Source organism: Miscanthus floridulus, chromosome 2 (genome assembly GCF_019320115.1).
Source record: "Miscanthus floridulus cultivar M001 chromosome 2, ASM1932011v1, whole genome shotgun sequence".
Lineage (NCBI taxonomy): Eukaryota > Viridiplantae > Streptophyta > Magnoliopsida > Poales > Poaceae > Miscanthus > Miscanthus floridulus.
The window spans coordinates 8,481,829-8,495,971 of NC_089581.1; the positions used below are offsets into that span (position 1 = coordinate 8,481,829).

Consider the following 14,143-nt stretch of genomic DNA (forward strand, 5'->3'; position numbering starts at 1 on the left):
GAGCACCGGTGGAGGTGGATGGGAGGCCCTTCCTTCAGATCCGGCCGAGGGGAGGGAATGGGAGGCGAGCAGGGGTTGGGGAATGGGAGGCGGCGGCGGATCTGGAGAGAGGAGGGAGGGCCGGGCGAGCAGGCGTTGGGGGATGGCAGGCGGCGCCGGGCGAACGGGAGCACGGTGTCGGGAGGGAGGGAGGGAGGGGCACGGAGAGGAAAAGCCGACGCGATTTCGGAAACGCGGGGTAAGGCTCGCTTTTTCGGATACGCTGCGGGCGACGGGAGATCGCGGAAGCGCGTTCGCGACTGGACACTGATCGCGGGCCGTTTGTGCGGGATTACTTGCTTATTCCGCTCAGAAGCTGAGCATACGCGGCCCCAAACAGGGCCTACATCCTATCATTGTCTGGATTCTGGAATGTTATGCTTCTTTCACTGACCAGTGGGACTACTCGGTAGTCAGATGCAAGAAATGAGTTTACCCACTGTCAGCGTGACATGAACTTGGCCAAAGCAAAATCTTTTGGATGTTTTCGTTGTCGGGAAAAACTGAAACCTCGGATGTTGAGTGCTCAGCTCTCTCCAGTCCAGTCAGTAGCGAAGAATGGGTAAGAGTAGGATTGTGCTTAAGCGATGTCCACCTTGGCCTTTGAGAAGGAAGGGGAAAAAAAAGCGACAGGCGATGCGCCATGCGCCGTTGGGATCGCGCGCGGTTGCAGGCCGCGGGGGCACGCGGGTGCGTGGTCACCGGGGCCACCTGAAGCCACTCATACTGAAAGCGACGGACGCAGGCGGCAGGCACGCAGCGGCAGCTGCAGCTGCCGCCAGCCCTGGCAAACCTTCGCGCGGACGAGACGGAGCCACCGGCCCCGGGGTCGTCGCGTCGCCCGCCCAGCCCAAGCTGCGCAACGGCGCCAAGGAATGCCGTTTGGGTGCACTGGATGGACGATAGCCAACAGGGCGCCGGTAGCTTCGCGGAAACCACAACAAGAATTGGCACGCGCGTTTACCCTTTGCGCCTTACCAGTTAGGGGCTCTTCAGTTAATACGGAATGGACGCCAGGATTGATTCCACCCTGGAACGTTGTGCAAATTTATACTATATTTGATCTCCTGGCATGAATCCGGGGGGAATAAAGGGCTAAACGAACAAGCCCTTAATAAAAAAAGCAAGCATTCTCCCTGGGTTGGAATAGACTGTTGCTACCAGTACGCACAGGAACCACACTGAAAAACCCCAAGAAAACGTCTACGCGGGCAGGCAAGCAGAGACATTGACAACCCAAACTATAGCATCTCATCCAATCTTACCATCAAGTGGTCCGTCAAAATTTTCCAAAGCCAGGTGACTTAGAGGCTCTGGTATTAACACACAAAAACAAAGTGAAACGCTCACACTCTTTCTAGAATCTCGCAAACTGTCGTTTATCGCCGCCGTCTTTGTCCTTCCTCCCATACGGGTTGGAAGCGCTGATGCCATGCCTCTTCCCACCATCTACTCTCCTCATCTTCTTCCGATGTTTTGCCGCACTGCTATCCAGGTCCAGATTCACTTTTGGAGGATTCCTGAAACAGAATGACGCTGCTACTTTCTGCAAAGTGACAAGAAAATGGACATTCTGAGTTTTCTGTTGAGTATTGAAACCTGTCAATCCATATGCAAATAAATTTCACTAAGTTCGCTGAAACAGAATGATGCTGCTACTTTCTGCAAGGAAACAAGGAATTTGACAAAAACTCGATGAGTTCTCTGCAGAATGCAGAGTTAAAACCTGTCAATACATAATGTTCATTCTCATGGCATTGATGCAAGTATATGAAACCCATATGCAATTAACTCATTCTCATGACATTAATGCAAGAGAGAATATATATAACCCATATGAAATTAACTCATGATCGTTCCCATGACACTGATGCGAGACAGTATATGAAACATCAGCATTTATATTACACCAACATGACAAGTAATAACTGTGTTCTCCGCTAGCTTGGTAGTAAGGAATAAGCTAAACTTTAGGTAATATCAGCTGTGCAATGGTTGGAAACTTAGCAGAACATTTACCTGCAGGTCGAGTTGATGAACATTAAAAATGTCTTTCATAGAGTGAGAGTCGTATGCCAAAACGTAGGATCTGTAGGCTTCTTTGGCAGACTGGTTCAGAAAGTAATTCTCACCAACAATATTCTCCTGCTTAGCAACTCAAGTTATAACACTATGACAAAAGGGGGACTGAAATAATTCAATTGTCTTGAAAGGGGTACTTACAAGGTGTGATTGCAAATTTGGCACATTCTTCTGATTGAACTCATATTCTGTCAGGGTAACCTTGGCTGCCTGCAGACTACCAATAAATGTGTGATTTCTCTTAATTCAGGAGATGGGGGTGGAAGGTCAGGGGAACAGGACACAAGTATTATATTATCTTTTTCACACATACCTTCAGGTAAATTAGAAATTTCAATTCTTCTGGTAGTAGGAACAGTAATGCACTTCCTTTGCCTTTCTCACCACGTGCGGTACGACCAACTCTGTGAATGTAATCCTGAAAGTGAAATTCAAAATAATAATTATAGCAAGCAATGTGTAGAAAATTTTACTGACTCTTGTTTAGAATCACCAACCTTTGGTTCATCTGGAGGGTCATATTGCACGATATAATCCTAAAGGAATCAGATGCTTCCGTTAGCCGTGAACAAGAATTAGGTTCAGTGTTAAAAAACAAGAAGTCAAAACCTCACCACGTCAGGAATATCAAGTCCACGGGCAGCCACATTAGTGCACAATAAGATACCCTTTTCTGCCTTGCAAAAGCTAAAGAATGTAGTAGTTCGCTTCTGCTGCTTCTGTTTCCCATGGATATCAGAACACTCTATCCCAAGGAAATTCAGAAGTTCTGCGTGGAACTTTACTGAATTACATGATGAAAAGAACACCATGATCTTCTTATTCTGTTTCTTCTTTAGGAAAGCATACAGAACCAGGAACCTTTTCTCGCTAGAAATGACACAATAACCCTGCTGCAAGCCTTCAACAGTAGCCTGACGAAGCACCAAAGTTATTATTTTTTCTACAGATACAGAAGACTCTTGGAAGGATAGCTGAATAACCAGGTATATCAATTCCTTACCTTTGACTTATCATCATCGACTCCAACATAAACAGGTTTTTCTTTACTTTCTTCATTTTTCTCAAATGACAATTTAGCAAATTTTTCAACCTGTGGGATACATCAACGCATAAGAAGAGCAATCTTTAGAAATCATGAATGAAAAGTTTGACTACAATCAGCATAAAAGATCTACTAACCTCTGGAGTCTGTGTAGCAGAAAAAAGAACAGTCTGCCTATTCTGCATTCAATCCATAATGATCCAACAAAAAAGATAAAACATTATGTCAGTGCAAAGTTTAAATCTGCAATATGCATGTGAAATGAGAAGTGCAGAGCTCATGTACCTGGGGAAGGCGTTTAAATATTTGTTTCATATCTTCCTCAAAGTTTTGCTCAAGTATGCGATCAGCTTCATCAATTACAAGGCACTACAAAATTATACAGAGATACACAAAGTAAGTTGGACAGGGGATCAATCAGTCATGGTATATTGGCATTCATGACCATGAATAATGTTTCCCATTTCGACATTTCCCTATGGTGAAATAACAGATGGCACACGAGACCGAGCCAGCAAGCTAATGCCTACTGATATATGGGCTGCCCAGCCCAGTACGCCCAATCTTCTGGGCTTCACGCCAGGCTTGGGACTAATCAAGTGAAAAATGTTTTGAGACCATCCCATCCAAACAGTATGTTTAAACCACATTTTCTCATCAGAAAATATAATATTAAATTTTAGGGATGGCCGTGAGAGCAGTACAAAAAACTTCAAGCTACCTAAACAATTCTCAGCTGATTTCCTCAAAAAATTTGTCACTCCAGACAAACTAAATCCAGTCATGGAGGAACTAACAACACACCCAAAAGGGAACATGTAACAGAGATGAAAATGACTAAATAAAGATAGAAAATAGTGTTGCGAAAAGGGACTTGGTTAAGAGCCAAGGGGAATTTTCATTCATAACACCACCTGAGGGGCACTTTTCATCTATACCATCAGTTTGGTCAATGACTTGTGTGTGTGCTACACATTGATGATGTAGGTTTGTGGTATAAATGAAAAACGCGCCTTAAATAGTGGTATAGACAAAATTTTTCCAATAACGAGCCAAGAAAAAACAAGAAACAGATATAAAAGCTGATTTGGTAAAGATAAAAAACCAGTGTTGTTTACAATTTTACATATACGTTGTATAGTCCAAGCAAAGTTATCTAGAGTTCGAGACTATAATTTACTTTCATACTCAAGCATGCTTCAAGTCTTGGACAAAGCAGTAGTGGCGTTAACCATAGAATGCATCTGTAATAGTGGATAAGCTGGACCGATGATGCAAAAACTAGGTGAATTACTGCAAGTTTACTGCTATTTGATATGGCAACTTAAAAACGCATGCCCCAAGCAGATTTCCTTCAGACTTCTCGAGGAAAGTGCTACAAACATTATGTTTCATTACCTTTAGCCTTTTGTATATGAAACTCTTGGTATTTTGTAGATGGTCCAAAAGCCTGCCTGGGGTAGCAACTAATAAATTGACTCCCTTTGCAAGCTGATCAGCCTCACTTCTTCGATTATTACCACCAATGACATATCCAAGAGTTTGCGAGTGATATTTCATTAACTCCTTGGCAACATTGTGTGTCTAGAGAAAAGAAATCAGCAACGGTTAAGAATAGTGAAATACATAGGTTCAATTCATTAACAATAGATTGGGTTTAAGGTAATAGAGACTGCAACTATTCAAAATTCAAAATGTTGGTACATTGTAAAGAATATATTTTTAAAGTTCCACATTTTCCCAATTTTTGGCAACAGCAGCATTAAGAACAGTTTTCTAAAGTTTATCCAAAAACACTTTAACATGAACTTTGTCCAATAATTTTAGACAACATTGTCTTAACAAAGTATAACCGTATCTCAGTTGACACATCTGACATAGATTGTCTCTCAGTTTTTAAACAGCCTTAAAACATGTGAGATGAACTGAAAGGAATACTATTATTGCACCATGGTCTGTATGAGTAAATCATCATATACCTGGATAGCAAGCTCCCGTGTCGGGCAAACCACAATAACTCCAGTCCCATTCCTCGGCGAGAAGCGCAGGTGATAGAGCAGCTCAATCGCTGGAATAAGGAATGCAAGAGTCTTCCCAGAGCCAGTCTTGGCTGCGCCCATCACATCCTTTCCCTCCAACAGATGTGGTATTGATCTAGCTTGAATCTGCCAGCATGAAAACAACCAAAACCTTAAGTCACTCTATCATCAGCACTAAAATCAAACAGAGCAGCAGATAACACAAACTTTCACACAAATAATTAACGTTTATGCAGTCTTTTTGCCAAAAATAAACCAAAAAGGTAAGCAATTATCGATTTTCACTGGGAACATTGCACCCTTTGGGCCGATTTGCAATGGTAAATCTTAAACAGTGGTAGGGGGTACCTGGGTGAGGTGGGTGTAGTTCATCTCTCTGATGGCCTTGGCAGTGAGCTCGGAGATGGGGAGCTCCGAGAAGAGCTTGTTAGACAGAATCCCACTCCCCTCGCTCTTCTTCTTCGCCTTCTTTTCCTCTTCCTTCTGGTCCTTCTTCGCTTTCTTTTCCTCTTCTTTCTTGTCCTTCTTCGCCTTCTTTTCCCCTTCCTTCTTGTCCTTCCTTTCCTTTTTCTCCTTCACCGTCTCCTTCACCTCCTCCTTTTCCTTTTCCTTTTCCTCCTTCACCTCCTCTTCCTCCACCTCGCTCTCGTCATCATCTTCACCTTCCTCGTCGTCCTCGCTCCCCTCCTCCACCTCCTCGCCTTCATCCTCGCTCTCTAACTCCTGCAACTCCTCTTCCTCCTCGCCATCGTCGGAGGCGGTGTTGTAGACAGATTCCTCCTCAGAGTCCGACTCCGGCGGCGCGACGACGGGCTGCTTCCGCTTCTTCGACGGCTTGGCCGAGCTGGTCGCGGCTGCTGGGCACATGGCGGCGGCTGCAGGCTGGGGAAGAGAAAGGCTCGCCTGCGCTAGGGTTTTAGGATCCGAGCGTAACGGCGGGAGGGTTGCTATTAACGGCAGGGGTCTCAGCGTCTCAGGCTTCTCAGCCTCCCGCACCTTGCAGGCCCATGCGGCCATGCCCAACGCGGCCCGCTCAACGAAGGATGTGGCCTATGTGCCCCTTTTCTGGAGACTTTCTGTTCTTTTTTTATTTACTTATTACTCCTTTTTATTGAAAAAAACAATCTTCTGGGGTTTGCCTTCTAGGGTTCCGCATTCGGCATTTCCATCCCAGGCACGGAGGGATGCGTTGCTCAAAAAAAAAAAAGGACGTAGACGTTGCATTGCACTAATTTTTTTTTAGCAACGTCCTGCCTGGTTGGTACAAGTGTACAACACTAGAGCACTATATATGCTGTTTGGATGGCGTCCTGTCTAGACGCTTGAATCCGGGCCTAGCAGCTTCAAAAAAAAAAAAAAAAAAAAAAAAATCAAACCAAACCGGCCTGGAATTCAACGTCTAAAGATTGGTGCCTGGTTATGCAAACGTGACTTGTGAAGCGGCTTTTGCATGGAGGACAACCTTGGATCATGTATAAATCGAATATGGTTTGGACAAGTCTGAGACAAATTAAGATCAGTTTTATCAGTATTTTGGAATGATAAAGCCCTAAACTTGCTAACAAGCACGAACACCTAGTCCCCATCCACAAACTGTTGAACGAAAGCTCTGCCAGTCCTGCTGTAACAGCGGAGAACCAGTCATGAAAGTTCACCTTCCAAGTAACTAGCACATATAACTAGTAACTAGTAGTACTAATTAAGATCGAGCAGTATTAATGACCGTATACAGAAATAAGTAAAGGCTACAGTTGAATCAAGTTTATTGCCGAACTTCAGATGCTCCGAAGGGGAGAAAAGAAGAAAAAAGAGACAACTGCCCATCGGCATTATAGGCATCCTGAAACCAGAAGACGCTATTGCTCCCAATCACTGTATATACATGGAGGAATACACGTACAGCTGTGACAATTGTACAGCGCCAATCGCGGCGGTGTGCCTAGTGCACATCTCAGCAAGACCTCCAAGTATCAGATAGGGCTTATGGGCTGGGAATTCAGCCACTGCACTCATGGACCATCTCATCTCCTCGCTGGCATGACACTGGAGGTAGTAAGCAGCAGTCTGCCGAAACAAGACCAATGTTGCATCACCACCTCATTGGATTCTCGTTGGTCCATGCTTAAGCGAGCAGTTCCACCCAGTATTTGATACCCAGGTGACAAAAAGAGCTTCCCCAGCACCCTAATGTGCTGCAGAACATTTTTCTCGGCTGTTATTCATGTGCTCATCTTTCACCAAGACTGAAGCATCATCAAATCCAGCTATAGGCACAAGCTCATTTAGGTCGAGGAATTTTCTCCGGATACTTCTACTCTCACTGACAGGAACAATTGATTTCTCTATGCACTGCTGCTGTGCTTTATTTACTTCATTGTCTTCTTCCTCTCGGTCTTGACTTGTTGACAGCTCCATATCATTTAGTGCGTCAGAACCAGCATCCGGATCTGATGCATTGCATTTCTCTGACTTCCCAAATTCTGTATTTGCACCAAAAGTATCAAGCTGTTGATAGTTAATACGTGGGCGGGTGGAGCGCTTACTGCGTCTGATGCCAATTTGGATTTCATCAATAGATTTCAACTTGGTCCCTTGAGGGATGAGAAGTGGAGATCTTTTGTACCATTGGAGCTCTTCTGTGCCTTCATTAGCACTCAAAGAATGATCCACTTCATCATCACCATCATTGGCAACTTGCTCCAACTGAAACTCATCATCATTTTCAGAAAGGCTTGCCTTGTGCCATTTTCTTCTTCTAAGATATTCTTCATCATAGACTGCTTCACCCATGATATCATCATCACTGTCAAAATCTAGGTCAATATCTGATACGGCCTCAACATAGTCTTTTGTGTACCTTTGAGATCTTTTTCTCTGCCTGTAGTTACATCGGCATAACACAAGTTAATAGTCTAATCTGTTCTAGAAAAGAAACAGATAAACACCATTAGTTAAGGAGTTACCTGCGATGGAGAGTGTCAGACTTTCCTTCACCCTTTTTTGCTTTGTAATATGACTTCGCTGGAGTTTCTCCATAGAATCCTTTGCATAATGGCGAGGGGCCAATCTCAACAGCATTCTCATTTTTCCTGTAAAAAATATAGTACAGAAAGTTGCTTCATGATTTTGTGTTTTTTTATAAATTCATAAATAGATGGAACTACTGAGAACAGAAAAATCCACTTACTTTATTGTTTTTATGGCTTCATTTATTGAACGATCATAATCATCTGCATGATAAATTAAGGAAATCATTAATAAAACTATAATCTTCTTCTATTAATGCAATAATACACAGCTCTCCTACGTGTTCGAGAAAAAAAAAAGAAAACTAGAAAAACGTATACAGACTGGTCTTATTCCAATATACAGTGCAAAATACATTGAATGAACATATAGATAGAATGCTTTTAGAATGAAATTCTGCACTAGTGCACATTAACAAACATGATGTCCCCTTCAAAAAATATCATGACATGAACACTTAGGGGGTGTTTGGTTCCTGGCCACGCTTTGCCACACCTTGCATGTGGCTGCCACAGAGAAATTGGTTGTTGTTTGGTTACTGAATAAGCCAGCCTTTTTCTCCGCCACATCCTTCGGCGGCGCCACAGCCTGCATGGCTAGCAGCGGCCAGCAACCAAACAACCTTTTAACGTTTAGGCTAAAGAGAATCTTTGGTGACAATGGTGAGCATCTGCAGTAGTGTCGTGACCTTAACACAAGTTTTTGCTAAGTGGATGAACGCCCTTTTACTATAGGCTCATATGGCCCATGGGTTTCTCTATATGTAGTGTAGCCATCTCCATTAATGGAGTGCTCATCTTCTCAAACCTCCAAGTTTAGTAACATGGTATCAAAGCAGTTTTAACAGCTTACTAGGAAATGGGAAAATCTTGCTGAGTTGCTGAAATTTATAAATTGTTGAAATATGGTACTACAGATAACATACCAGCAAGGTAGAATAAATACAGCACTTAGCTACTATTCTGCTGATGAGAAACATATGAGAAATGATAGCGAGGCCATATTTAAAGTTGTGTGACTAAGCTTAGCAAGTTCAAATCACAGTATGATTAGGAGACAGTATTGGCATGACAATACTCATGCAGGTTGCAGGAAATGATAAATCAAACATCTAATGTAAAGGAATGCCTATATGAACAGAAAACTGTAGCAGCTCATCAGCAGAAATCTGGGAAACCCTGATTTATCTAGCTAAATTAATTAATAAAAACATTAACTTGAGCCTTGGGATTACCAAAAGTATAAGTCACACGTTTTCTTTCACGACGAGAGCGGCCAGATGTCAATCCATTCACCGTCAAGTAGCTATCGAGGAGGAGGGCTTCTCTTTGTTGCTTTTTTAGCAACTTCTCCTTCTTCTGCAAGAGTAAATAATGGTAACTTATTACAAGATGAGAATAATAAGGCATCCTATTCATTGCTAATAATTTTAACTCTCTGGAAGCTGCAGTGGAATACCTTGTGAATCTTTTCAATCTCTGGAAGATAATTGAACGTCAGCTTCTTCCCAAGAGAGACTTCTGTCCTGTTCCTACTTGAAAAGAGTTTTTCCTGCTTAAGATAGGCAGAAGACAATTAAATCATCAAACTTTGGCAGTTTCATCAGTAGCAAAATTACTAATACTGTTCTTTGAAATTCTAATATATTTATCGTCACAAAAACTTTACACTTTACTATAGATAAGCTATTCTAGTGTGACCTGTGCAGACACACTCAGAAAGTCAGAAGTGGATTTAGGAAAACACATTTCGTTCAAAGTAACCCCAACAGCGTCATGTGGCTTGGATACATGCAAGTGAAATACTTAAATCCCAAACTTTGTGCTAACAGCCTAACATATCCCAAGCTAATATGATAGATGTCATGAATTCATTTTTTTTATCACAGAATAATTGCAGCATAATAAATATAAAAAAACTGGACCTACCTAAAAAAATATATTAAAAAATAGGAATTCTGAAAAGGAGCATTTTCTACAGATACCCCAAGTGCGATTGGTACTCCCTCTGTTCCAAGCTGTAGGTGGTTTTATTTTTGTCATAAATCAAACTTCAATAACTTTGACCAAGTTTATAGAAAAAATCACCAACATCTACAATATCAAATTAGATTCATTAAATCCACCATGAAATGTCTTGATAGTGCACTTATTTTGCTATTATAGATGTCAACATATTTTTCTATAAACTTGGTCAAAGTTAGATAAGTTTGACTTAAGACAACCAAAACAATCTACTATTTGGAACAGATGAACAGTAATCAATAACTAATTAGTCATGATACAAAGTCATAGAAGCACACAAAGAAATGAACACCATGTTTTACATTATTATCACAGGAATCACAATATCTTCTTGTTAGTTGTTAGAACATAATGATACTTGTGGATGGTGATCTATGGACAAAGATGAATCAATCAATTGTTCCATTAACTTATAGACTACCCAAGAAAATATAAGATGAACTCAAAACTTACTGCAGCTATTTTAAACTCATCAAAGTTGCAAGCTACAGCCTCCCAGTGATAGGAGATAACCGGAACAGTAGAAACTCCCTTTCCTTTAGATTTTTTTGTTGACTCCTTCACACGCTCCACACGTCTAATTTCACGATACAACCGATGCCCGAGGATTGGATCATCTTCATACCTGTAGTGCAATAGCTGAGTAGAGATGCCCCAGATCACAAAAAATACTATCTGAATAAAGTTACTGTATGCTCACCAGTATGAGATTCCATGTGAATCTCCTCCAATTCTTTCTTTACGGAAGATGGAAAGATGATAACCATGCTTCAAAGAACTATCAATGAAGTTCCGAACGTCCTCTTGCTGCAAAATAGGTGTTAGCATCTCAGTGGTTTTTTTTTCTCAAACGCGCACAAGAGCTGCATGTCATTTCATTAAGAAGAAAGCTACCCGGCTCAGTGTATATTTGAAACAGAAGAAACCTACATAAAACATGCTCATGACCAGGTAACTTAATTGTTACATTTGCAGCTATTCACAAGCATTTCTAAACAATTCCCAATATTGCCGTAAGAGCATTTACCAGCTCACAAGGGGTGTCACATGGCATCTCAATAGGAATCTGGGAGAGCAAACAAAGCACATATCTAAGCCTCTTGTTATTAACCACACAATTCATTCACACAGGAACACAAGACAAGAGGTGCTTATGTTCTCTCCCAAAAAGTGGAATACACAAATTTTAAAGAATGTTGGATCGAAAGAGATGCTTATGTGGTCTCCCAAAAAGTGGAATACACAAATTTTAAAGAACGTTGGATCGAAATTGCATTCACTCACTACCCCACCACTAAAAGAGAGGCAGTCCAACCTAAAGTTTTGCTATAATATGTTTCGTTTTCCTGTTTTTTGTTCAATTCACCTGAAGGGCTATTCCCTTCTCAGGCTGTCAGACATGTTTTGTCTTCACCAAAAACTCATTTATAAATTGCTGTCGTGGCTCCTAAAGCAACTTGGATTATCATTGAACCTTCACGTGCTTCACAGCACCATTTTGAATTTAGCAAGCACAACATCTTCGACAAACTTAAGGCCATGTTTGGTTGGGCTTTTGGCTTTGGCTTTTGGCCCCAAAAGCCAAAAGCCCAACCAAAGGGGCTGCTTTTGGAGGGTGCTTTTTCAGAAGCAGCTGCTTTTCCGTAGTTCATTTTTGAAAGCTGGTTTGACCCTGCTTTTGGCTTTTGGCTTTCTGTTTTTCGAAATTGGTGGAATAAAAAGCTCTTTCATAGTTGTTTCAAGAGAGATAAAGATAAAAGGTATATTTTATACTTGTTTAACCAAACAGCTTTCAACTTTTCTACAGCTCACAGCCCACAGCAGCTTTTCCACAGCTCACAGCCCACAGCAGCTTTTTCCCACAGCCACAGCTCAACCAAACAGGGCCTAAATCAGCTGATATGATGCCTAATTGCAGATTTGTAGGATGATATACAGACATGGAAATAACAACTTACTAGACATAGATCATTGGTACAATACTAGTTAATCAAGGTTCAATATAATATCTAGCAGAATCCACAAAGACACTGAATGTGACAAGGAAATTGAGGATAATAGACTATAATCAGCTCAGCAGCCCTAGAAAAGATGAACCAAATGCAGGGCAGTAGGTCTTATTCCACAAAAGCAAAATACATTACACTTTAGTTCAATTGTAACATTTATAATATTTCACAGAATAATAGGGCGCATACCTCACCACGTATATCACATATGGCTTTCAGGATCACTAATCGAATTCCTGGCTCAAGTGCCTTGTACAGCTCAGTTTCCGCTCTGAATACGGTGAGTAAAGTCGTCATATTTACGGTTAAATCTACAGATCCAGTTATGGAACTGCCTGGATACTAACTCACCCGTGTGAGGCAACAATCGGTAGATCGCCTTCTGCAACCTGCAGTTCTAATCTTTATTAGCTTATCAACCAAATGCAGTTTCATCCCTTATGTAAAATTGTTCTTGGCGGGGAACATGTCATATACCCAATGCCACCAGTGCTTCAATTTTTTACATAACACTGCTATCCATGTTCCACGTCCCATGGCCATTCGAGTTACTGGAGGAATTGACTGCAAATGCGATTAAGAAGCACAACGAAACCTATAAGATACTTGAAATTTTGTTTATTACTATGATTTTTAGTTAGTAGTACCTATAATGGACAAACCAAACAGAGTTGTCATAACATGGCATATGTATCCTAAAACATGCTAAACTCCTTTATGAGTGAAGTTCTTCAATGTTCTGTTCCACACAGATGTATACCTTTAGCAAAATTACCAGCACAGCATGGTATATTGCAAGTATGGAGTAGGAAGTGGTAGTAGTAGCATGCACTACTCCTATACCAGCAGAAACATTATTTGTCAAGAAATAAAGAATGCATAGCCCAAGACACCATAACATGTGGCATCATGGCGAGCACCCAGCCGCATAACTTTCCCAAAAACTCCCCAATTCCATAGGCAGTTGAAAGCAGCAGCAAATTTAAAATTCATGATGAACACAAAAATTACAGAGAAAGCTACAAATTCACCTTTAACAGAGGAATATGCACGTCATCCAACGTCCCATTGGGCGTTATGATCGCGTCCTCCAGCTCCTCCGCAGTGAACTCCACCGCAATGTTCAGCAATGGCCGGAACACCTGCCGCTCCGAAGCAGATCAACCATATCATACCCAAACAATCAACTCTGAAACCTAATCACCAAGTCCGCTCGTAATGGAGAGTAGAAGCAGCTGAAGGCTGAAGGGAACGGAAAAACTAGAGCGCTTACGTGGAGGAAGTTGAGGACGGAGGCGAGCTCCCACATGCCGCGCAATCTCCAACGCGGCAGCTCAGCGGGCGACGCCGGCTCCTCCACCAGCGGCGTCACCACGCGGTACTCCGGCGTCTCGTCCCCCGCATTCCCGCTCCGCCTCGGCCGCGGGGGCGGAGGCGCGGGCGCGGGCGCGGGGGTGGGCGGCGCCGCGTTCGGACGGTAGTGGCACGCGCGCGGGAACCGGGCCCTCCTTGGGGTCAGCGCCGCGGGTTCCTCCCGCGCAACCGCGCCCTCCGCCGCCGGCTGCAGCTGATCCTGCGGCGGGGAGGCCGCCGCCATCCCCAGAGACCCCGTTGGGATTTGGGACGGGCCGGATCGAGGGTGGGTCGGGGGTCGGGATCAGGGTAGGGCTCGGACTCACGGGGAGCGGGCAAACTGAGCAGGTCGCGCCGTGGCAGTGGAAGCCATGGGAGGACGGGAGTGAGGAAGGGAGGGGAAAGGAAGGGGGAACGGGGAAGACGACGGGGGTGAAAGCGGGATTTCGTGTGCGAGATCAGGAGGGGTGTTGGGGAACAGATCAACAGAACCGTTACCGTTTTTGTAGGCCAGGGGGTAAAAAT

The 14,143-nt window shown here is 42.9% G+C and overlaps 2 protein-coding genes across 5 annotated transcripts; both read right to left on the reverse strand.

Annotated features, from left to right (window-relative positions):
* Window positions 1-1,281: 1,281 nt before the first annotated feature.
* Window positions 1,282-6,238, reverse strand: LOC136537844 (DEAD-box ATP-dependent RNA helicase 27-like). Of its 2 annotated transcripts, XM_066529814.1 has the most exons (12): window positions 5,554-6,238; window positions 5,146-5,331; window positions 4,565-4,750; window positions 3,452-3,535; window positions 3,304-3,345; window positions 3,125-3,214; window positions 2,736-3,035; window positions 2,619-2,657; window positions 2,435-2,539; window positions 2,263-2,331; window positions 2,059-2,184; window positions 1,282-1,585 (listed from the first exon to the last, which is right to left on the reverse strand). In XM_066529814.1, the coding sequence occupies exons 1-12, from the start codon at window positions 6,220-6,222 to the stop codon at window positions 1,397-1,399; spliced, it is 2,085 nt and encodes a 694-aa protein (XP_066385911.1). In that variant the 5' UTR covers window positions 6,223-6,238; the 3' UTR covers window positions 1,282-1,396. The 2 variants fall into 2 exon arrangements, with proteins under 2 accessions (XP_066385911.1, XP_066385912.1); XM_066529815.1 differs by lacking the exon at window positions 1,282-1,585 and having other exon boundaries at window positions 2,263-2,338.
* Window positions 6,239-6,861: 623 nt separating this feature from the next.
* LOC136537845 (DDT domain-containing protein DDR4-like) lies at window positions 6,862-14,062 on the reverse strand. 3 transcript variants are annotated; one of them, XM_066529817.1, is made up of 12 exons: window positions 13,539-14,062; window positions 13,297-13,407; window positions 12,743-12,829; window positions 12,617-12,654; window positions 12,455-12,536; window positions 10,957-11,063; window positions 10,710-10,881; window positions 9,691-9,783; window positions 9,467-9,590; window positions 8,393-8,435; window positions 8,169-8,294; window positions 6,862-8,083 (listed from the first exon to the last, which is right to left on the reverse strand). In XM_066529817.1, exons 1-12 carry the CDS (start codon window positions 13,860-13,862, stop codon window positions 7,390-7,392), a joined length of 2,001 nt encoding a protein of 666 aa, XP_066385914.1. In that variant the 5' UTR covers window positions 13,863-14,062; the 3' UTR covers window positions 6,862-7,389. The 3 variants fall into 3 exon arrangements, with proteins under 3 accessions (XP_066385914.1, XP_066385913.1, XP_066385915.1); XM_066529816.1 differs by having other exon boundaries at window positions 9,691-9,786; XM_066529818.1 differs by lacking the exons at window positions 12,455-12,536; window positions 12,617-12,654; window positions 12,743-12,829 and having other exon boundaries at window positions 9,691-9,786.
* Window positions 14,063-14,143: the final 81 nt, after the last annotated feature.